A 24,812-nucleotide genomic window follows, 5' to 3' on the forward strand; every position below is an offset into this window, starting at 1 on the left:
ACATGTTCTCAGCTCTGGAGATATTTCAGCCTAGGAACTTGTTTTATGTATCCAATTTATATGGTGGATGAGAAAAGGGACAATTTAATCAACATGACCTTATCCCATGCACTCCCAACTTTCCACTAAATTTATTTCCTGTCTCCATAGGAGCAGAGGATTAACGCAGAATTGTTTTTTGTACCTGAAGAACTTTTGACTTCAATAATAAACAAAACTGTACAAAACAAGGACGTTTTTTTTTTAACAATGGAAGATCTGAATTTTCATCTTAGTGATGCATAAAAAAAAGCCTAGGCTGCATTGACAGTGGGATAGAAACAAGATCACATGGAACCCTAAGGCCACACGTGGAATCCTGCATCCACTTTTGGTCACCACGATGGGAAAAAGACGTGGAGACTCCAGAAAGAGTGCAGAGAAGAGCAACAAAGAGGATTAAGGGACTGGAGGCTAAAATCCTGTCTATCCAGAAGGAAAACTCCAGTGACCCTTACTCCATATAGTTATAAGAGGGATTGTAATTTTGAAGTCTAAATGACATTTCTTGACCCTGAGGTGGGCTGCAAAATCATGAGAGCTACTAGAAGACGGGATTTAGTCTCTTAGCGAGATCCTGAATCATATATGTATGACTTGACTACAACCACCCTTGCTCAGCTGAGCACAGGGAGAAAAATCAAGATGCCAGCCTCCCCTCCACACACATACACACACACAAACACACACAATGCCCTTGTGCATTCAGGGTTACCCTGTCAACTAACGGCATCGTTTCTTTAGTCCACAAAAGTTCCAGGGAAATGACTCAACTGGGTCCCAGCCGAAGGCCCCAAAGTTGCATCCTCAAGGCTGAGACACTTTCTTACCGAGAAATCTTTGGGAAACAGAACATGACAGTTTTGCGGTGTGAACGCACCGTGTTGAAGTGCCAGATGTTGGTCCATGCTCAGATTTCCCAACAAGCCACGGTCGTGTAACCGAGCTAGAACGAAGAAGGAATTTCCTGACGGTGAGAACAATTAACCAGTGGAAAAACCCTGCCTCCAGAAGTTGTGGATGCTCCAACACGGGAAGTTTTTAAGAAGAGACTGGACAGCCCTTTGTCTGGAATGGTGTAGGGTTTCCTGCCTGAACAGGGGGTTGGACTAGATGACCTCCAAGGTCCCTTCCAACTCTGTTATTGGATGGTGTGGCTTTTCTCCTTTTTTTTAAAAAAAAAAAATGGAAACACCAGAGGAAGAAGGAAATGTCAACTCTACCTTCATTACAAGAGTTCCCAGCCCATCCCAGTCCAGATGCATATTCTCCTTATAGCTGAGGCGAACAGCTGGCAGCACCGTATGCTGGATGTGCAGAGTATCTGGAAGAAACAAGGGCACGGCCTAAGCTAAGGTATCTCCTTCGCAAGCATTAGCAACTCAGCAAATGGCCCTTCCAGACAACCATGCCTTCGGGCCCCTTGTGTGAAAAAGGTAACCAGGATTGACCTCATTTGATCCCCTGGAAGCTCATTCTTCCAACAAAAAGGAATATATATATATGTAGGTCTTTGGTTATTCGGGTTTTCTCCCGAGTAAAATTGGAAGTGTCTTGGCGACGTTTCAACGAAGTCCCATTCGTCATCTTCAGGCTGGTGTTTTCAGCTTCGTGCTTCGAGGAGCAATGTGTGGTCCTCGAAGCACGAAGCTGAAAACACCAGCCTGAAGATGACGAATGGGACTTCGCCGAAACGTCGCCAAGACACTTCCAATTTTACGCGGGAGAAAACCCGAATAACCAAAGACCTATATATTGCTTCTCCTATTTGAATCATCTGAAATTGCTAAGGTCTGGGCACTCGGTCTCTAAAAGGTTCGCCATCACTGGTATAAGGTCTTCTGCTAGAGCAGGGTTTAGACTAGAAGACCTCCAAGGTCCCTTCCAATTCTGTTAAAAAATAACCCCATGCTCTACAGTTAAAAGCTCTGTTTAGCCCTAGCAGAGCAAAATAACTTTGCTCTAATTCAAAGAAAAGTTATCCCAGCAAAGCACATGACAACTTGCATGATTCTCAGCAGCAACCCGTGACGATTAAATCAGTCTGAAATTGAAGCATCTGAAGCTCTTAGAGGGCCACGTTACGTGGAAACACCCGCAGTTGTTTTGTAATCCTCCCTTTCCTTCTGGTAAGGAAATGTAGGTGGACCAGTGGTGACCCTTACTCACAACTCCTTTCCAGTTCAAGGACAAAGGGGGTGTATTTTTTGCTTTCTGAATTTCCCCAGAAACGGCAACTGGTTGTGGAAAAACAAAGCAAAATGTTTAGGCTTCCCTTCCAGGACAGACGATGATCTAACAGCACAGTTCTTCACGGCAATTAGTGGTGACTGGAAATTGATTTTCAAATGCTCAAGGCCAATGACCGGTTTTCTTAACAGCTGTTGTTGGTTGTTTTTTTTTTTTGTTTTTTTTTTGCAGAGGTCCAATTTTCTCTGCTTTTGCTTTCGCCCTGCCTCTCTTGGAAGCTAAACCTTTTCCCTAAAATGAGGACGCCTCCATTTCATTTTCTGCTGTAGGTTTCCAACTGTGCCACAGATCCTGGGGAACGTAGATGAGGGAAACAGACTAGCTCAGGGATCTTCAAACTTGGCCCTTTGATGACATGTGGACTTCAACTCAACAGAATTCAACAGAATTCTGGAGTTAAAATCCACAAGTCATCAAAGGGTCAAGTTCGAAGACCGCTACTTGTGGTCTTCAACTCCCAGAATTCCTCAGCCAGGATGCTTTAAAACAGGGGTCTTCAAACTTGGCCCTTTGATGACTTGTGGACTTCAACTCCCAGAATTCCTCAGCCAGGATGCTTTACGACAGGGTCTTCAAACTTGGCTCTTTGATGACTTGTGGACTTCAACTCCCAGAATTCCTCAGCCAGGCACGCTGGCTGAGGAATTCTGGGAGTTGGAAGTCCACAAGTCATCAAAGGGCCAAGTTTGAAGACCTCTACTTGTGGTCTTCAACTCCCAGATTTCCTCAGCCAGGATGCTTTACGACGGGTCTTCAAACTTGGCCCTTTGATGACTTGTGGACTTCAACTCCCAGAATTCCTCAGCCAGGCACGCTGGCTGAGGAATTCTGGGAGTTGGAAGTCCACAAGTCATCAAAGGGCCAAGTTTGAAGACCCCTACTTGTGGTCTTCAACTCCCAGAATTCCTCAGCCAGGATGCCTTAAGACAGGGCTCTTCAAACTTGGCCTTTTGATGACTTGTGGACTTCAACTTCCAGAATTCCTCAGCCAGGCACGCTGGCTCAGGAATTCTGGGAGTTGGAAGTCCACAAGTCATCAAAGGGCCAAGTTGGAAGACCCCTGGACTAGCCCATCCCAGGAAGCAAAATCTGAAGTCTCCAAAGCTGCATAAAACCTCCTGAACTTTCTTCTCTCTCGTAATGTCTAGGGAGATTCTTCATCCTCCAGGTCCTGGTTGTCCCAAAGCTGCTTTTTTTTTCTTCAGGAGGAGACTGGACTTCCTTTGTTTTTCTTTGAAGGCATTTCACTTCTTCTCCAAGAAGCTTTTTCAGCTCTGACCGGATGGTAGGGAGATGGAAGGATTTATATTGCAGAAAAACTGGTCATTTGCCTCCTTTTGGCGAGTCGTTGAGGCCATTTGGAGGCTTATCTGTGTTGTCAGATAACAGTTCCAAGAAGGCTCCATAGCCATTTGCACATCTACTCAGGTGCTTCATTGCTGGAGGTTTTTCAGAAAAGACTGGACAGCCCCCTGTCTGAAATAATATAGGGTCTCCTGCTTGAGCAGGGGGCTGGACTAGAAGACCTCCAAGGGCCCTTCCAGCCCTATTCCGATTGATTGAGATGTTTTGGGATTCCTGACGTTGAACCTGTGAGCCAGAAGTGGGGAATGATGGCCCCTTTCATGACTTGTGGACTTCAACTCCCAGAATTCCTGAGCTGGCTCAAGAATTCTGGGAGTTGAAGTCCACAAGTCATGAAAGGGGCCATCGTTCCCCAGCCCCGCGGTAAGCCAACATGAGCTGGAGGCCTTCCTCCTGGGGAGGCAGAAGACAACGTGAGCAAGAAGGCTACGCACTTAGTATGAAGGGAATCTGAACGTCTTGGCCGTTCACAGAAACACCCCCGCCGTGTTTCAGTTTGATAGTGAAGTTCTCCTCCTGGAGCTGCACGGAGACTGAGCGGGTGCACACAGCATCCCGGTCATCAGCACACTGGAGAGACAAGGAGAAGGAAATGTCAGTTTAGATATAGCTTCAGGAGTTCAGTGGCAGGAATGGAATCTCTCTCTTTTTCTCTTTTTCTGTCTCTGTCTCTTTGTGTCTCTTTCTCTTTCTCTCTCTCTCTCTCTCTCTCTGTGTCTCTCTTTTTCTCTGTTTCTGTCTCTCTCTGTCTCTCTGTCTGTTTCTCTGTCTCTGTGTCTCTTTCTCTCTCTCTCTCTCTCTATGTCTCTGACTCTCTGTCTCTGTCTCCCTCTCTTTCTCTCTCCCTCTCCATCTCTGTCTCTCTCTTTCTTTCTCTCTGTCTCTGTCTTTCTATTTCTCTGTCTTATTCTCTCTCTCCCCCCCCATGTCTCTGACTCTCTCTCTCTTTCTCTGTCTCTCTCCCTCTCTTTCTCTCTCTCCCTCTCCATCTGTCTCTCTCTTTCTTTCTCTCTGTCTCTGTCTTTCTATTTCTCTGTGTCTCATTCTCTCTCTCTCTCTCCCCCTCTCTATGTCTCTGACTCTCCCCCTCTCTCTTTCTCTCTCTCCCTCTCCATCTCTGTCTCTCTCTCTGTCTCTGTCTTTCTATTTCTCTCTGTGTGTCTCGTTCTCTCTCCCTCTCCCCCTCTCTATGTCTCTGACTCTCTCTCTCTCTGTGTTATTCTGTTACTCTGTTATTCTGTTCATCTCAAGGCTATCATGCTTGATCAGCATCCTTCAGCTGAACATGTCTTTCCTTGTTCTTAACAGCAATTCACCACTTCTGCTTTCCTACTTGACTTCTGTTGTGGTGAGCCATAAAACGTTGCTCTTTTGGGGATTTTCTCACGTCTCCTTTTTTTTACAAACAATATTTTGTGTTCTCAGAAGTTCCGAATCCATGGTGACTCCTTCTCCAAAGGCCCCTTGCCAAAGACGCAACAGAAGGATTGTGGGTTTGTGGGCTCCCTTTCCTTCCTGATTCTGTACATCAGCACAGATGCAAAACAGTTTTAGCGTGAGACGGATTTTGACACATATTCCATGTTTACTACTGGATGAAAGCCACACTTCACCTTTGTGTGGGACTCAGACACAAATGCAATGTGAGTGTTCAATTGAAATTCACCGACAAAGAACTAAAGGGAGACTAGTACAGCAGTATGTAAGAGGAAGCAGTATGCTCCCTTCCATATTTGCGGTTGCCCTGATAGACCGGCCTCACCGAAAAACAAACAAATGAAATGTGTTTTCATTTAAATAAAACACACATATACAGCTTCCTTAAATACTCTTAAAATGAGGAACTTCAAATATTTAATAGCTTTGCTTCTTGCCTTCAGACTTACAATGAGTTGTAAGTTTGAGAAGGTTACAGGTGAGGAAGGGGCGGACTGGGGCTATGATTGTGTATCTCTGAACTGATTTTTGTGAGGCGACAGGATGGAGAATTATTCTGTGGGGTCCTTGGTGCTCTCTGAGCTTGGCGTTTTTCTTGCAGATGTTTCATTACCAAACTAGGTAACATCATCAGTGCTAGAAGGGGGTGGGGTTTGTGGAATGGAGGAGGAGGAGGAGGAGGAGGAGGAGGAGGAGGAGGAGGAGGAGAAGAAGAAGAAGAAGAAGAAGAAGAAGAAGAAGAAGGAGAAGGAGAAGGAGAAGGAGAAGGAGAAGGAGAAGGAGAAGGAGAAGGAGAAGGAGAAGGAGAAGAAGTAATAATGTGGGGTCTTTGGTGCTCTCTGAGCTTGGAGGTTTTCTTGGAGACATTTCATTACCAAACTAGGTAACATCATCAGTGGTAGAAAGGAATGGGGTTAGTGAAGAGGAGGAGGAGGAGGAGGAGGAAGAAGAAGAAGAGGAAGAGGAAGAAGAAGAGGAAGAGGAGGAGGAGAACTGTGGGGTCCTTGGTGCTGTCTGAGCTTGGTGGTTTTCTTGCAGATATTTCATTACCAAACTAGGTAACATCATCAGTGCTAAAAGGGAGTGACGTTTGTGGAATGGAGGAGGAGGAGGAGGAGGAGAACTGTGGAGTCCTTGATGCTGTCTGAGCTTGCTTGTTTTCTTGCAGACGTCTCATCTCCCAACTAGGTGATGTCATCAGTGCTAGCCCTGAGCTGCAGAGATTCTATCGGAGACCTGTTCCCTGGTACCCACATTTTTTTCCCACCGGCGTTTTCTCTTTCAACAAACTTGCTCTTACCTGGACTGTCTCAATGAAGACCGAAAAGGCGTTCCCCTCGCAGTCTCCAGCAAACAAGTAATGGCAGATTCCACTGAAGGTGAAGTGTTTGTTGTCAAAGCTTTTGAAGTGGGACTGGCCAGTGACAGAGCACTCTCCTGGAGAAGGAAAAAATGAAAGACTCATCTGCAAATAAACCGCACGTAACAATTTTACATTAGGCTACATTCTCTGCTTTGATTAAAATAATAATAAAAAAAAGAACCCACGTTCTGGATTTCAAATAATTGCGTGGTTGATTTGTTTGTGGTTAAGAGTCTAAAGCTTTACTGAACTCCAATGACGTTATCAGAAAACGCTCTGGCCCAGCTTTTTTTTTTTTCCCCTCTTTCCCCTAAAATTGATTCACGAAAATGAATGGATGGATGGATGGATGGACAGACAGACAGGAGGTGGGATAGATAGACAGACAGACAGACAGACAGACAGACAGACAGACGGACGGACGGACGGACGGATGGGTGGGTGGACGAGCAGGCGGGCAGGCAGACAGACAGATAGACAGAGAATGGTGGGATAGATAGACAGACAGACAGGCAGATAGGCAGGCAGGCAGACAGACAGACAGACAGACAGACAGTGGTGAGAATCATCCGGTTCGCACCAATTAGGCAGGTAGCTAATTTTTGGTCGCCCAGGCCCAAAACGGACTTCTGGAAGCGGCACCCATGCAGAGAACCGGATGTTCACCTATTTGAATCCCACCACTGATCAGGGAGGTGACATGATAGCGGTCTTCCAATATTTGACGGGCTGTCATGGAGAAGGGGGGGGGGGTTCCACCTATTCTCCAAAGCACCTGAAGGCAGGACTTTGGAAAACAGGTTGACCCCACCCCCCTCCTCTCTGTGACGTGCAAAAAAGTGCAAAGAAGAGAAAGACTCCTGACAAGACTCTGAAGGCCTACTTTGAGAAAGAAAAAAGCCAGAAGGCAAGGGAAACCTGTATTTGAAATAAGCAGCGATTCGTTCACTGGAGGGTGCAAGGACCACAACATACCTGGGCAGGCTTCATTGTTGCAGACCCACGCGCCATGCCTGCAAATACTAAGGGGGCAAGAAAAAATGTTTCTCTGTTAGGGTTAGGGACAAAGTGAATCCTGTTCCTATTCTATTCTATTCTATTCTATTCTATTCTATTCTATTCTATTCTATTCTATTCTGTTCTGTTCTGTTCTGTTCTGTTCTGTTCTTTTCTGTTCTATTCTATTTTCTATTCTATTCTATTTTCTGTTCTATTCTGTTCTGTTCTGTTCTACTCTGCTCTATTCTATTTTCTATTTTGTTCTGTTCTATTCTATTTTCTATTCTATTCTATTTTCTGTTCTACTCTATTCTGTTCTGTTCTATTCTATTCTCCATTCAATTCCACTCCACTCCACTCCATTCCATCCCATGTTATTCTATTCTATTCTATTCTATTCTATTCTATTCTATTCTATTCTATTCTATATTTCTATCCTATTCTTTCTCTTCTCTTCTCTTCTACTCCTTATTCTATTCTATTCTATTCTATTCTATTCTACTCTACTCTACTCTATTCTATTCTATTCTATTCTATTCTATATTTCTATCCTATTCTTTCTCTTCTCTTCTCTTCTCCTCCTTATTCTATTCTATTCTATTCTATTCTATTCTATTCTATTCTATTCTATTCTATTCTATTCTATCCTATTCTATTCTATTCTATTCTATTCCTATTCTATTCTATATTTCTATCCTATTCTCTTTCTCTTCTCTTCTCTTCTCTTCTCTTCTCTTCTCTTCTCTTCTCTTCTATTCTATTCTATTCTATTCTATTCTATTCTATTCTATATTTCTATCCTATTCTCTTTCTCTTCTCTTCTCTTCTCTTCTCTTCTCTTCTCTTCTCTTCTCTTCTCTTCTCTTCTCTTCTATTCTATTCTATTCTATTCTATATTTCTATCCTATTCTCTTTCTCTTCTCTTCTCTTCTATTCCATCTTCTATTCTATTTTCACACCAGGTGTACTCTAGAAAGACCTGCCCCGCCCCCCCCCCCGCGGCTCACACCAAAGGGTAGACCAGAAGGAAAGGTGTCACCACAAGCCACCCACGATGACCATCGTACGTGGTTCATGTGTCATTCGCGAAGGGTGTGAATTATGCCGTTTGCATGATGACACCCGGGCAGAGTGACGTCGTTCTTGTTTGTGCAAGGCAGCTGGGGGTGTTTCGATGGTTGAAAGGGAAAAAAAAGGTGTATTTTATCCACAAGGTTTGAAAAAAAGGGGGGGGGATGAAGTAGATCAGTGTTTGTCAACCTTGGCAAGTTGAAGTCCAGACCTTTTCAACTCGCCAAGGCTGGCAAACACAGAAATAGACGAATGGACATGTGTTTCTGACATGGTTGCATTCTGGCTCCAAAGTGGGACCACCTAAACTGCCAGGTGGTTAGGAGCCAGATCCAGATCTCTGCAGGTGAGCCTCCGGGGATCCACTTTGGGGCATCCTCTTGCCCAGCACCCTGAACTGGAAGACCCCTGACTTGGCCTCGCCCCATGGGGGAGGGTCCCCTCCATCTTTCATCCGAGGATCGTGCTTACCATGAGTTGCAGTCCTGATAAACTGAAGAGCCAGGCGGGTATTTCTTGCCTGCATTTATGCAGGAGCAATCTGGGGCATCGACACAAACGTCCCCGTCCAGGAGCTTTCCCTCTGCAAAAGAAAGAAGGAAAGGAAAGGAAAAGAAAGGAAAGGAAAGGAAAGGAAAGGAAAGGAAAGAAAGAAAGAAAGAAAGAAAGAAAGAAAGAAAGAGGGAGGGAGGGAGGGAGGGAGGGAGGGAGGGAGGGAGGGAGGGAGGGAGAGAAGGAAGGGAGGGAGGGAGGGAGGGAGGGAGGAAGGAAGGAAGGAAGGAAGGAAGGAAGGAAGGAAGGAAGGAAGGAAGGAAGGGGAAAGGGAGGGGAAGGGAGGGAGGGAGGGAAGGAAGGAAGGAAGATTGGAAGGAAGGAAGGAAGGAAGGAAGGAGAAAGGGAGGGGAAGGGAGGGAGGGAGGGAAGGAAGGAAGGAAGGAAGGAAGGAAGGAAGGAAGGAAGGAAGGAAGGAAGGAAGGAAGGAAGGAAGGAAGGAAAGTTGGTTTCAGTTTCAATTCTGCAGACTGACTCTATTTAGCAAAACTGGCCTGACAGTGAGGACAATCAACTTGTGGAACAGAAGTTGCATCCAGAAATCATGGGCGCTCCATTATTGGAGATCTTTTAAGAAGAGCCTGGACATCACTTGTCTGAGATGGTGTAGGTACTCCGGCTTGAGCAGGGGGCTGGACTAGAAGACCTCCAAGGTCCCTTTCAACTCTACTCTACTCTACTCTACTCTACTCTACTCTTCTATTCTATTCTATTCTATTCTATTCTATTCTATTCTATTCTATTCTATTCTATTCTATTCTACTCTATTCTACTCTGTTCTATTTTCTATTCCATTTTCTTTTCTATTCTTTTCTATTCTATTCTGTAATTCTATTCTATTCTGCAATTCTATTCTATTCTATTTTCTATTACATTTTCTATTCTGTTCTATTCTATTCAGAATTCATGCACCCACCAGGTAATGTTGGAATGCGCCCAATCCCTTTCCCCCCACCCCCCTTTTTAATTTTATTTTATTAAAGAGTGGTCCTTTGGGAGAAAACACACACACACACACACACACACACACACACACACACAGGCAGAGGGATAAATCAATAGTTGCAAGCATTCCAAAGTGCTTTCCTTCTCCCGAGTAAAAGGAGAAACAGCAAAGCCCCAAAGATTCCTGCTGTGCCCAAAGCTGCAAATCGATTTACCAGGGCAGCTGCAACCATCGACACACAGATCCGGACACACTTCGTTGATATTCAGGCTCTGGCAGGTCTTGGCACAGGCGGATGTGCACTCGTTGTACTGCAAGCCATTCGGGCACGCGGGTCCTGAAAAGGGAGAGGGAGGGAGAGGGAGAAAGAGGAGAAAGAGGGAGAAATGAAACCTTTGCGGGCATCCGTTAAGCGTGGCCCCCAAAGATGCATTCGCAGGAGGCAACTGGGCTTTCTTCTGAAGACGTTTTCGCTTCTCATCCAAGAAGCTTCTTCAGCTCTGACTGGATCGTTCCAATCTTTCCATTCTTCAGTCAGAGCTGAAGAAGCTTCTGAGATGAGAAGCAAAATGTCTTCAAAGAAAAACAAAGAAGTCCAGTTGACTCCTGAAAAAAGCACCTTTGGAAGACATCTTGGTGTCTGTGGAGGTTCTCGGTCCTCCATGTCATGGCTGTCCCCAAGGTGCTTCTTTCACGAGGCAACTGGGCTTCCTGTCCATCTATAGATAAACAAAGGAAGACATAAATCCTTTATAATTGCAATTATCCAGTTTGGGTAACCGTTCACCTTGGAGATACGTCTATACCATGGGTAGGCAACCTTGGCTCTTTTATGACTCGGGGACTTCAACTCCCAGAATTCCTCAGCCAGCCATGCTGAGGGGAAAGGGAGAGGTTTCCATGCTGAGCCATGCTGGCTCAGGAATTCTGGGAGTTGAAGTCCACAAGGCATGAGGGGGCCATAGTTCCTCCATGCTGGCTGAGGAATTCTGGGAGTTGAAGTCCACCAGTCATAAAAGGGCCAAGTTTGAAGACCCCTGGTTGAAATATTTAAATATTTTTTCCTCACGGTCACATGATCAAAATTCAGGCATTTGGGCAGGGGTAGGCAGCCTTAGTTCTTTTATGACTCGTGCACTTCAACTCCCAGAATTCCTGAGCCAGCCTGGCTCAGCTTGGAAACCTCTCCCTTTCCCCTCAGCTTGGTTGGCTCGGGAATTCTGGGAGTTGAAGTCCACCAGTCCTAAAAGAGCCATGGTTGCCTACCCCTGGTCTATACCCTTAGTTAGCAGGATGTTACAAGTCACGCCACAGAAGGGAGGGAAGATAAGACAGGAAAAAGGGGCCCTTTTTGATCTAATAATTGGAGGGTTTGGTAATTGTAATAGTTGCTAGGTGTTGGAAAGCAAGTGACCGGCTGGGCCTATTCAACTGGGCTCCCTTTGGAAGGATGTGGCGTGATGCACGGGACAAGATATAAAAACCTATGCCAGTGGTGGCAAACCTATGGTACAGGTGCCAGAGGCGGCACTCGGAGCCCTCTCTGTGGGCACACGTGCCGTTGCCGCAGCCTTGCCTCCCCCTGCAACCCCCTCCTCTCCAGCAGCCCCCCCTGGAGTAGAGTCGCCCCCAAGCATGGCCCACGCGGAGCAGCGCAGCCAAGGACATGGCAGCCAGGCGGCGGAGACAAGACTCTGCCCTCACGCCCCATTGTGCACAGTTGATGCTGCGGGGCGCCGGCAGAGGGCGTGGCTGCTGGGCAATCTGCAGCGGGCCCTGGAGGTGGTGAGTGGCCCTGCGGGCAGGCGGGGTGGGGGGCGGAGTGGGGACAGGGCCAGTTTTGGGGCACTTGGTCTCTAAAAGGTTCGCCATCACTGACCTATGCAAAAACTGATTCAGGTGTGGACTCTGGGATTTGCCATCACCAGGAGTTCCACCCAGCTTTTGCAAAAAGCTTTCATAAAACTCGCTTTGTTTTCCAACACCCTTGGAGTTGAATTTGTATTCCTCACAGAATCTCGAACCGGGAAGCCCGTCACCCCGAGAACATTAACCCTGAAGACTTACTGCAGCCGCTGCTGGCGGGCCATCCTTTCAAAATCACACCTTGCTGCGCACAGCTTCGCGCATACTCCAGAAAAACTGGGCAGTGGCAATTCCTCTCCCGAGCACATCTGCACATGTCTTCTTCACAGAGGCCCACGAACTTTTCGGGGTCCACCAGGTGATGGCACTTTGAAAAGACCGATGAAGTTCTCAGCAGCTGGCAGTTTTCTATGAAGTCCTGCAGGAAGAGGAAAACTGGAATGAGCAGAGTCCGTAACTGACTGAAAACGGGGAAGAAGGGTGATATGCTATTATTTTCCAGACCAAGAGTTATTAACCACCATTTCTTCCTGGTTGATCTTCATAGTGTCTTTCTTAAAGACTTCTCCTTACAGAAGAAGCAAGACAAGGTCAGGCTGGGTGAGCTTTTATTTTGATGTTTTATATACTTCATGCCCAAAAAACCCAGAAGGATAGTTGGATTCCCCACCGTGGACGAATGGCTGCAAAAGGTGAGGGAGTTAGCAGGGGTGGCTAAATTGGCTGCTTTGATTAAAGAAAAAGAAATACAATTAATTTTGTTTCTACTTGGAAACCACTTTTGGACTTTGTGCTTGAGGTGGGGGAAAAAAATGAAACTTTGATTTTGGGTTTTGCTGAGTAGATAGCTTTGTTTTATAGGAATATGCCAGCATATGTTATTATGTAAAATGGCCAGTATATATTATTATGTACTGTGAAATGGACAGTATATATTATTATGTAAAAATAAAAAGTTGAAATTGTACAGTATTACCTTAGTCTACTGTACCAAAAAGAGTCAGAAGGCAAGGGGGCTGGACTAGAAGACCTCCAAGGTCCCTTTCAGCTTCTATTCTATTCTATTCTACTCTACTCTACTCTACTCTACTCTACTCTACTTTATTCTACCCAACCCTACCCTACCCTACCCTACCCTACCCTACCCTACCCTACCCTACTCTACTCTATTCTATTCTATTCTTCATCCCTATATTCTATTCTATTCTATTCTACTCTACTCTACCCTACCCTACCCTACCCTACCCTACCCTACCCTACCCTACCCTACCCTACTCTATTCTATTCTATTCTATTCTATTCTATTCTATTCTATTCTATTCTATTCTATTCTTCATTCCTATATTCTATTCTATTCTATTCTGTTCTAGTCTAGTCTAGTCTAGTCTAGTCTAGTCTAGTCTCTATTCTATTCTAGTCTAGTCTAGTTTACATTCCTATATTCTATTCTATTCTATTCTATTCTATTCTATTCTATTCTATTCTATTCTATTCTATTCTATTCTATTCTATTCTATTCTATTCTTGTTTTCCCCTTTACTCTTCACTTTTTCCTCTTCTCCATCCTTATTTTTCCATTATTTTCATTTTTCTTTGTATTTCTGTATTTTATATTTTGGTAAACTAATAAAAAAAAATCCTTGAATTATGAGAACCAGACTAGGTGATCTTTTTAAAACAATAACCAAACAACAACAAAAAAGAAAAGTGTTACTCCTGAGGAGTTAACTTGCCTCCAAAAATACAAGGCACCATTTATCTCACAAATAGACAAGAGACAAATGACAACCTGGTTCTGGGGAAAGAGTATTTCTTGTGTTGTTGCATTGAGCTATTATGACTGACTTGTTGTTTTGTGCTTTTCTGTTCTTTTCTGTGGTTTTTAATCCTTATTTTTGCTGTATGCCACTCAAATGCAGTGAGGAAAAATAAATGAATAATAAATTCTATTGTTCTGGAGATTTATGTCTGTCTCCACTAGGAAGAAGGAAACAAATTAATATAATTCAGAATCCCTCCTTAAATAAATACGTGTTTAAACAGGAAGAAAGAAACACAGATCCTGTGGAACAAAATAAATCAAAGAATGAAACACTGGTGTGAGATCCATTTTTGATCCAAAACTAACAGTACATTACATTTTGGAAATACTTCAGTTCTAACTGTCTGCTCATTTTAAACCCCAGATTTTTCAGGTCAAAAGTTGAAGTTCTGAAGATTAAAACGAGAGAGGATGTTATAAAAAGATTTACTAGCTGCAAGCTTGATCTCAATGAGCCTTTGGTTTTCATTTGTGTATTCAAAAGAACGTAAATATTTGCGACTTGTTTCCAAAAACTTAATCTCTGCATAGCAGGCTCTACCCCAGAACAATGGAGAGTTACAGTATGGAATTTGCTGCTGTTGGCTTTGAGGCAATAACCATTATGGGATGACGGGTTGTTGGTTTTTTTTGCCCCCATGGCTACTGAATGTTCTCAAAAGATGAAGCCAACTTTGTTTGTCTTTGTTTTTAAAGAAATGTGTAGCTCCAAGCTGTATGTAAAGAAAACTAGGTGCAAAGGTTATTACCGTACATCAAATGACAAAATGTTACCTAGCTGGGTCATGAAACGTCTGCAAGAAAACAAGCAAGCTCAGAGAACACCAAGGACTTTACAATTATCCTTCTCCTCCCCCTCCATCTCCTCTTCCTCATCCTCATCCATCATTCCACAAGCTCTACTAGCACTGATGATGTTACCTAGTTGGGTCATGAAACGTCTGTAAGAAAACCAGCAAGCTCAGAGAGCACCAAGGACCCCACAGTTCTTCTCTTTTTCTTCTTCTCCTTCTCCTTCTTCTTCTTCTTCTTCTTCTTCTTCTTCTTCTTCTTCTTCTTCTTCTTCTTCTTCTTCTTCTTCTTCTTCTTCTTCTTCTTCTTCTCCTCTTCCTTCCACCTCCTCCTCCTCCTCCTCCTTCTTCTTCTTCTTCTTCTTCTTCTTCTTCTTCTTCTTCTCCTCCTCCTCCTCCTCCTCCTCCTTCCTCCTCCTCCTCCTCCTCCTTCTTCTTCTTCTTCTTCCTTCTTCTTCTTCTTCTTCTTCTTCTTCTCCTCCTCCTCATCCTCTCCTCCTCCTCCTCCTCCTCCTCCTCCTCCTCCTCCTCCTCCTCCTCCTCCTCCATCATTCCACAAACCCTAATCCCTTCTAGCACTGATTATGTTACCTAGTTGGGTCATGAAACGTCTGTAAGAAAACCAGCAAGCTCAGAGAGCACCAAGGACCCCACAGTTCTCTTCCTCCTCCTCCTTCTCCTCCTCCTCCTCCTCCTCCCCCTCCTCCTCTTCCTCCTCCTCATCCATCATTCCACAAACTCCACTTCCTTGTAGCACTGATGATGTTACCTAGTTTGGGTCATGAAATGTCTGCAAGAAAACCAGCAAGCTCAGAGAGCACCCAGGACCCCATACCTAATAACCAAATCCAAAAGTAACAAACACATTAGCCTCGTTGAGTTGGTCATCTTCCTGTCTGGCAATTACTCTTTGGCTTGTTCAAGACTCCCCTCCGGACATTTCTGACTCCCAAGGAGAGGCCAGGCATCCCCTGAAGTCTCCGCAAGAGCAAGGGAAGGTCTATTTCGTTACTGGAGGTTTTTTAGCAGAGACTGGAGAGCCTCTTGTCTGAAATGATATAGGATCTCCTGCCTGAGCAGAGGGCTGGACTAGAAGACCTCCAAGGTCCCTTCCAGCTCTATTCTGATTAAATTGATTGAAGAGATAGATAGACAGACAGACAGACAGACAGATAGATAGATAGATAGATAGATAGATAGATAGATAGATGCTAAAGATGATAGAGATAGATAGATAGATAGACAGACAGACAGATAGAAGCTAAAGATGATAGCTAGCTAGCTAGCTAGATAGATAGATAGATAGATAGATAGATAGATAGATAGATAGATAGATAGATGCTAAAGATGATAGATAGTTAGATAGATAGAGAGATAGATAGATAGATGATAGAAGCTAAAGATGATAGATAGATAGACAGATGCTAAAGATGATAGATAGATAGATAAATAGATAGAAGCTAAAGATGATAGACAGACAGATAGAAGCTAAAGATGATAGATAGATAGATAGATAGATAGATAGATAGATAGATAGATAGATAGATAGATAGATAGATAGATAGACAGATGCTAAAGATGATAGATAGATAGGTAGGTAGGTAGGTAGGTAGGTAGGTAGGTAGGTAGGTAGGTAGGTAGGTAGATAGATAGATAGATAGATAGATAGATAGATAGAAGCTAAAGATGATAGATAGACAGATGCTAAAGATGATAGAGAGAGAGAGAGATAGATAGATGATAGAAGCTAAAGATGATAGATAGATAGATAGATAGATAGATAGATAGATGATAGAAGCTAAAGATGATAGATAGATAGACAGATGCTAAAGATGATAGATAGATAGATAAATAGATAGATAGAAGCTAAAGATGATAGACAGACAGATAGAAGCTAAAGATGATAGATAGATAGATAGATAGATAGATAGATAGATAGATAGATAGATAGATAGATAGATAGATAGATAGATAGGTAGATAGATAGTCAGTCAGAATTGTGGGTGCTTCATCACTGGAGATTTTTCAGAAGAGATTGAAATGATATAGGGACCCCAGCATGAGCAGGGGGCTGGACTAGAAGACCTCCCAGGTCCCTTCCAGCTCGACTCTGATTCCGATCCTGATTCTCAAAGACGCCTCCTGCTTCGGGGCCTGCAGAGGCCGAGAAATGAGAAGAGGAATTCTTTGGCCTGGCCTATTGTGCCCGGGTCTCGGCAGCTGACGGTGGCAGCCTGACACCAGCAGAGGTAGGAGCAGCCCTGCCTTGCCAAGGCTGAAACTGGCAAACAAAGACAAGTCTTTTCTTCGTGGAAAACGAAATTCTTCCAAGGAGTCTGGCATCGCCAGGGCCACTATTAATAGAACAATGTCCTGCTTTGACAGCAAATACATGTCGGACAATGCCGTAATGTCTTCTGAATGCGCCTAATTCGGACAGCTGCTCTTCTGCAGCCCTTTCTTTTTTGGGGAGGGGGGTCTTTTAATTTGTGCTGCTTTTGGGAGGGGGGGGAGAAGGCAAGTTTTAAATTGGGGGCCTCTTGCTGTTCTTGAGGTGGGTCTCTCGCCCGCCGAGGGCCCTTGACTTGTGACTGCAATTAAAGGCCAGAATTTTCGTTGCTCAGGGAGGCATTTGTTAAAAAAAGCTTTGCTCCGTTTTACAACCCTTCCTTGCTTGCTGCAGTCGTTAAGCAAATCGCTGCCATTGTTAAGTTAGTAACACGGGTGTTAAGTGAATCTGGATGCCCCATGGCTTATCGGAAGGTCACGAAAGACGATCACAGGACTCCTGGACACTGCAACCGTCCTAAGTACATGTCAGTTGCCAAGCGACCCTAGGACACTGCAACCGTCCTAAGTACATGTCAGTTGCCAAGCGTCCAAATTTTGAACACGTGATCCTGGGGATGCTTGAATGGTTAAGTGTGACAAACGGTCGTAAGTCGCTGTTTTGCAATGGCGTTGTCCCTTGGATATGGTCATGCGATGGATCAATTAAAGTTAGGCCTGGGCTAACAACCGTTGGCGTAGCAATTGTTCAAAGTTACAACAGCAACTGAAAAAGGGTGACAGGACTGGCAGATTGGCAGCTGGTCTGTATTTATGACAGTTGCTGCGTCCCAGAATCTTGTGGTTCCCCTTTGGCGAAAGCCGTTGTAACTTTGAACGATCTGCTGTTAAGTTGAGGGCTACCTATATTGAAATCTTCTGCAGGATTTAACACACACAAACTGTCTTATTTCAGATAAGGGAGGGCCCCTCGTCTCGCACGGCTGCACCAACCTGGTCTGTAGCTTCTGAGATGTTGCATGTGTGGCTGGGAGGCACCACGCGCTGGCATTTCTTCTGCTCGTTGCTCATGCCCCAGGAGTTGGCGAAAGTGTAGCTGTTCTCTTCCAATATCCCTGAAGTGGACAGGAGAGAGAAGGCAACAGTATTACGACAACCTGATTAGAATCCCCTTGTGAATACACATTTTTAGTGGGTCACGGAGAGACCTGCGTTGTAACCCACTAGCCAAAGCAGATCATTCTCTTTGGAAGCAGTGGGACAACCAGCCTCCAGAAGTTGTGGATGGTCCAAGACTGGAGGCTTTTAAGGAGAGATTGGACAACCATTTGTCTGAAATGGTAACGGTTGAAGACCTCCAAGGTCCCTATTCCATTCCATTCCATTCCATTCCATTCTATTCTATAATTCTACTCTACTCTACTCTACTCTACTCTACTCTACTCTACTCTATTCCATTCCATTCCATTCTATTCTACAATTCTACTCTACTCTACTCTACTCTACTCTACTCTATTCTATTCCATTCCATTCCATTCTATTCTATATAAAGATTCTATTCTAATTTCTATTCTATATTTCTATTCTCTTCTATTCTAATTTCTATTCTAATTTCTATTCCATTCCATTCTATTCTATTCTATTCTATTCTATTCTATTCTATAATTCTACTCTACTCTACTCTACTCTACACTACTCTACTCTACTCTACTCTACTCTACTCTATTCTATTCTATTCTATTCTATTCTATTCTATTCTATTCATTTCTTATCTCATTCCTCCTCCTCCTCTTTCTTCTTCTTCTTCTTCTTCTTCTTCTTCTTCTTCTTCTTCTTCTTCTTCTTCTTCTTCTTCTTCTTCTTCTTCTTCTTCTTCTTCTTCTTCTTCTTCTCCTCCTCCTCCTCCTCCTCCTCCTCCTCCTCCTCCTCCTCCTCCTCCTCCCAACAACTTTAAGATGTGAGGATTTGCCAAGTTGGCAGAGGCTGAGAAATTAGCTGCTTTAATCAGCTAATTCAAGTTTATTTACTTAGAACCGTTTCTATCTTTACTTTTACTAGTACTCCCAGTTGCCAGAGCCATTTTGAAGGAAAACATTGGAGGGCAGTGTAATAAGTGACTAAATCTATGTGGCTTCCTTCAACTCTCCAGTGGCATTAAGGCTCAGCTTCTCCTTCTGCTCTAAGCCAGGGGTCTTCAAACTCGGCCCTTTTATGACTCGTGGACTTCAACTCCCAGAATTCCTCAACCTCATGAGATGTATTTGGACAAGAAAGAAAGCAGAAGGATGGAGGGAGCTCCTGAATGAAAAGCAGGATGTAACCCTGATCAGTCAACATTGCCCTGCTTTGCCATCCACTTATATTCCACGCGCTCCCAAATTCTTTGGAAAATAAAGCTTTATATCACAAGGGCGCTGCTCAACACACATTGACTTCCTTGCACAAGAGTCCTACTTTATTCCCCAAGCATGGAAGGCCTGGCTAAAGGAGAGAGGGAACCATAAGAGCATCAGACTCTCTCTAAAGCAGTGGTTCTCAACCTGTGGGTCAGGACCCCATTTGGGGTCGAACAACCATTTCACGGGGGTCGCCAAACAATGCAGTCCGCCATTTTTCCCCCCTTTTCTTAGCTGTGCTACTCCCTTTTATTCTATTGGCTTTTGAAAGCCAATAGAAGAGACTCTCTTGAATAGAGTCTAATTCGATTGGCTTTCCAAAGCCAATAGGAATTGTCCAGGCTGTCTCTGCCCTGTTGAGCCCGCCAAAAGTCCCAGTCTGCAAACGGTGCTGCACCAGTTGAGTAGTCCTCGACTTACGAACGGTTGAGTAGTCCTCGAAATGGAAAGCATTGTGGAGATAGGAGGCAATCCGTTGCTGGATGGACTAAAACAGTAGTTCTCAACCTTTTTAATGCCGTGACCCCCAACCGGTCGTAAGTCGAGGCAGGGCGGCTGCGGGCGGGGGCATGTAAGCATAATTACAATATAAAATGTTATTGTTACAAATGTTTTTTATTATGCATTTATCATACCAGTGTATAAGGAGCAAAACGGAAAAGGCCAGCGCATAGCACAATTCAATATGTGGCTAAAGGAGTGGTGTAAAGGGGAAGGCTTCGGATATATTAGTCACGATGACAGTAGCTGGTCCAATCAAAAGATGTACAAAAGAGATGGTTTGCATCCATCAAAAAAAGGGACTGAGTTACTCGGCTATAAATTCACAGATTTTCTGGAGGGAAATTTAAACTAAACAGCGGGGACAGGGAGTTAATTGATACGGAACAACCCTGTCCCCGGCAATTTAAAAACTATAGGGCTATCAGTGCATGTAGCATAGATGTGTGTGTGGACAAGAATACCAACCTTGCTACCAATCAAAATGAAGCCTCTAATAGCGAGTGCCACATAAAGTGCACTAACCAAATAGGTGGTAAGACAATAGGGGAACTCAGGCACCACACAGGTTATGTAGAAAGGAAACACAGGGCCACCCACAAAGGACTCAAATGTTTATACACCAATGCACAGAGTATGAACAGCAAACAGGGTGAACTAGAAATTCAGGTTAACGAGGGCAGATACGATATTGTTGCCATTACGGAAACATGGTGGGATGAAACTCACACATGGAACACACAGCTAGAGGGATTTAAATTATTTAAAAGAAACAGACCAAATAAAAGAGGAGGTGGAGTTGCTCTCTATATAAGAAATAACTACATCTCCACAGAAATAGAGTACAACAATGATAAAAACTCTCTTGAATGCATTTGGGTCAATATAAAAGGGGGGGGGAAATGACATTGCCATAGGTGTATACTACAGACCACCCAACCAAACAGAGGAAATAGATGAACTTTTTGCTAGTCAGCTAACTAAGGTATGTAGGAAGCACACCACAATAGTAATGGGGGACTTTAACTACCCTGACATCAACTGGGAGACAAACTCCGCACCAAGTGGAAGATCAAACAGGTTCCTGGCAAACCTAGCAGACAACTTTGTCTCCCAAAAAGTAGAGAAGGGAACTAGGGGATTAGCCATTTTGGATCTAATTCTCACTAACAGAGATGAAATGATAGACGGTGTTGAAGCCATAGGAACCCTGGGAGGAAGTGATCATGCAATATTAGAATTCAACATTATAGAAGCACAACCAATAGAACACAGTCAAACTAGAGTCTTGGACTTCAAGAGAGCTAATTTCAATAAACTTAGAGAGGGCTTGGGAAGGATTCCATGGATGAGAATCCTCAAGGGGAAAACAACTCAAGAAGCTTGGGAAATTTTGAAAAATGAGATAATAAAAGCACAGTCTAGCACAATACCAACAAAGAGGAAAAATAACAGCTCTCAAAAGAAACCAGCATGGCTGCATAAAGAACTCTCTGACAAATTGAAAGATAAAAAGGACAAGTACAGAAAGTAGAAAGAGGGGAACATAACTAAGTCAGAATATCAGCAAATAGCCCGAGCCTGCAAAGATGAAGTGAAGAAAGCCAAGGCTCAAAATGAACTAAGGCTTGCGACCAAAGTCAAAAATAACAAAAAAAGCTTCTTTCAACATGTAAAAAACAAGAAAAAAGTGAAGGAAATGATTGGTCCATTAGTGGGTGAAAGTGGCAAGAAGGTGACAAGCAACAGGGAGAAAGCAGAACTATTTAACTCATTTTTTGCATCTGTCTTTACACAAAGGGAAAAAAACAGACCAACCTATCAAAAATAGTGCCATAAAAAACAAAACAGAAACACAAGTTAAGATAGGCAAGAAAATGGTTAGGGAGCACCTGTCCAGCCTAGATGAGTTCAAATCGCCAGGACCAGATGGATTACACCCCAGAGTTCTCAAGGAACTGGCAGATGTGATATCGGAGCCACTGAACTATATTTTTCAAAGATCCTGGAACACAGGGGAACTACCAGAGGACTGGAAAAGAGCTGATGTAGTTCCCATCCTCAAAAAAGGAAAAAAAATGGATCCAGGAAATTACAGACCTATCAGCCTGACCTCAATACCTGGGAAGATCCTGGAAAAGATAATCAAACAACGAATCAACGAACACCTAGAGGCAAACAAAGTCATTACTAAAAGCCAACATGGGTTTGTCAAAAATAGATCATGCCAGACAAATCTTATTGCATTCTTTGACCAAGTGACAAAATTAGTGGATCAGAGGAATGCTGTGGACATAATTTACTTGGACTTCAGTAAGGCATTTGATAAAGTAGATCACAACCTACTACTTGACAAGATAGAAAAATGTGGGGTAGACAGAACCACCACCAGATGGATCCGTAGCTGGCTGACCGGCCGTACTCAGCGAGTGGTCCTCAATGGAACTGCATCTATATGGAGGGAAGTGTGTAGTGGGGTGCCCCAGGGCTCTGTTCTGGGCCCAGTACTCTTCAACATCATTCATCAACGATTTGGATGAAGGGATAGATGGGGAACTCATCAAATTTGCAGATGACACCAAGCTGGCAGGAATAGCCAACACTCCAGAAGACAGGCTTCAGGTACAGAAGGATCTGGACAGACTTGAACACTGGGCACTAACTAACAAAATGAAATTCAATGGTGAAAAAAGCAAGGTTCTACATTTAGGCAAGAAAAACCAAATGCACAAGTACAGCATAGGTGGCACCATGCTCAATAGTAGTAACTGTGAGAGGGACCTCGGAGTCCTAGTAGACAATCACTTAAATATGAGCCAGCAGTGTGCTGCAGCTGCCAAAAAGGCCAACACAGTGCTAGGCTGCATTAACAGAGGGATAGAATCAAGATCACGCGAAGTATTAATACCACTCTTCAATGCCTTGGTAAGGCCACACTTGGAATACTGCATCCAGTTTTGGTCACCACGATGTAAAAAAGATGTTGAGACTCTAGAAAGAGTACAGAGAAGAGCAACAAAGATGATTAGGGGACTGGAGGCTAAAACATATAAGGAACGGTTGCGAGAATTGGGTATGTCTAGTTTAACGAAGAGAAGGACAAGGGGGGACATGATAGCAGTATTCCAATATCTCAGGGGCTGCCATAAAGAAGAGGGAATTAAGCTATTTTCCAAAGCACCTGAAGGCAGGACAAGAAGCAACGGGTGGAAACTAATCAAGGAGAGAAGCAACCTAGAACTAAGGAGAAACTTCCTGACAGTGAGAACAATTAATCAGTGGAACAGCTTGCCTCCAGAAGCAGTAAATGCTCCAACACTGGAAGTTTTTAAGAAGAGACTGGACAGCCATTTGTCCGAAATGGTGTAGGGTTTCCTGCCCGAGCAGGGGGTTGGACTAGATGACCTCCAAGGTCCCTTCCAACTTTACTATTATTATTATTATTATTATATTATAGTGTATTGTGTATTATTGTTGCAATGAATAAAATGTTTCTTTTATTTACGATATTTTTTTCTTCAATTTATTTGTGTCCTCCTTTTCATTGTAAAAAAGTTGGTCACCTTATTTCTACGGGGGGGGGGAACCCATTGCTATCTGATCACAGATTTGGAAAACTACTGCAGTTTCTGGATTATCTTTTTTTTTTTTTTTAAAGAGAACAATTAAGCTTCAAACATGTTTTACACAGGGTGCTTTTTTTCCCATGAGAAAGCAAACTGGAAATTTCCTTCCTAAAAATAATAGGAGCATGTTTTGTTTTGTTTTACGGCTTATTCACTGACCTTCCTTGGAAGAAGAAAAACCAGAAAAGTGACTCAGCTCTTCAAGCGGGAAGCATGTGGATTTCACCCTGTTTTGGGGCCTGGGGGCAGATCTTGATTTTCTAGAGCACGTCAGCATTCACAAAACACAGCCGCCACCACGCCAAAGTACATTTAGGCAAGAAAAACCAAATGCACAGGTACAGTATAGGTGATACCTTGCTCAATAGTAGCAACTGTGAGAGGGATCTGGGAGTCCTAGTGGACGATCCCTTAGATAGGAGCCAGCCGTGTGCTGCAGCTGCCAAAAAGGCCAACACAGTGCTGGGCTGCATTAAGAGAGGGAGAGAATCAAGATCATGTCAAGTGTTAATACCACTTTACAAGGCTTTGGTAAGGCCAAACTTGGAATACGGCATCCAGTTTTGGTCACTACGATGTGAAAAAGATGTTGGGACTCTAGAAAGAGTACAGAGAAAAGCAACAAAGATGATCAGGGGACTGGAGGCTAAAGCATATAAGGAACGGTTGCTGGAATTGGGTATGTCTAGTTTAACAAAGAGAAGGACAAGGGGGGACATGATAGCAGTCTTACAGTATCTCAGGGGCTGCCCCAAAGAAGAGGGAGTCAAGCTATTCTCCAAAGTGCCTGAAGGCAGGACAAGAAGCTAATCAAGGAGAGAAGCAACCTGGAACTAAGGATAAACTTCCTAACAGTTAAAACAATTAACCAGTGGAATAAATTGCCTCGAGAAGTTGCGAATGCTCCAACACTGGAAGTTTTTAAGAAGAGGCTGGACAGCCATTTCTTTGATCTCCCTCTACACACACATACACACACCCATCCCTCTCTTCTTTTCAAGACACAGCTCAGGTGGAAGGGAGCCTTTTCTATCCTCCTACATTTCTATTAAAGCTGGCTTTTATTTCAAACAACATATTCCTTTGCTAGCATTCCTTGATAGCCGGACTTCGTCCAGGCTTTGGATCCAAAACAACATCATCATCATGAAAACAAGTTATATGGGATTTCCACTACTTAGTTGCTCCATATTTTTTTTTCAGTCCTATGCTAACATTATGCGCTCTCACAAGAGGTCTTGTTAAGGCCAGGTCTTCCACAGATGCCCCACTACTGGGCTGGTATTTAAAAGTGTAAATTCAGACCAGAATTTTGGGAGGGGCCTTTTTGCATTACCATCAGCATCTGAAAAAAAAAGTAGCCAGCATGCTTGTGAATGACATAATAATAATAATAATAATAATAATAATAATAATAATAATAATGATGATGATGATGATGATGATGATGATGATGATGATGATGATAATGATAATAATAATAATAGACCAAAAAAAGT

General features: G+C 43.6%; 1 protein-coding gene across 1 annotated transcript in view; it reads right to left on the bottom strand.

Moving 5' to 3' along the window:
- Positions 1 to 24,812, bottom strand: part of VWF (von Willebrand factor) — a 113,503-nt gene that overhangs the window by 81,347 nt on the left and 7,344 nt on the right. Inside the window, exons 6-13 of the mRNA XM_039318792.1 lie at positions 17,784 to 17,905; positions 12,090 to 12,306; positions 10,237 to 10,359; positions 8,996 to 9,107; positions 7,430 to 7,476; positions 6,392 to 6,528; positions 4,089 to 4,224; positions 1,263 to 1,363 (exon numbers count right to left, since the gene is read on the bottom strand). Of these exons, the coding sequence (XP_039174726.1) occupies positions 1,263 to 1,363; positions 4,089 to 4,224; positions 6,392 to 6,528; positions 7,430 to 7,476; positions 8,996 to 9,107; positions 10,237 to 10,359; positions 12,090 to 12,306; positions 17,784 to 17,905 (995 nt within the window). The remainder of the gene's footprint in view (positions 1 to 1,262; positions 1,364 to 4,088; positions 4,225 to 6,391; positions 6,529 to 7,429; positions 7,477 to 8,995; positions 9,108 to 10,236; positions 10,360 to 12,089; positions 12,307 to 17,783; positions 17,906 to 24,812) is intronic.

The sequence above is a fragment of the Crotalus tigris genome, unplaced genomic scaffold (genome assembly GCF_016545835.1).
Source record: "Crotalus tigris isolate CLP2741 ecotype Arizona unplaced genomic scaffold, ASM1654583v1 scf7180000021561.349155, whole genome shotgun sequence".
Classification (NCBI taxonomy): Eukaryota; Metazoa; Chordata; class Lepidosauria; order Squamata; family Viperidae; genus Crotalus; species Crotalus tigris.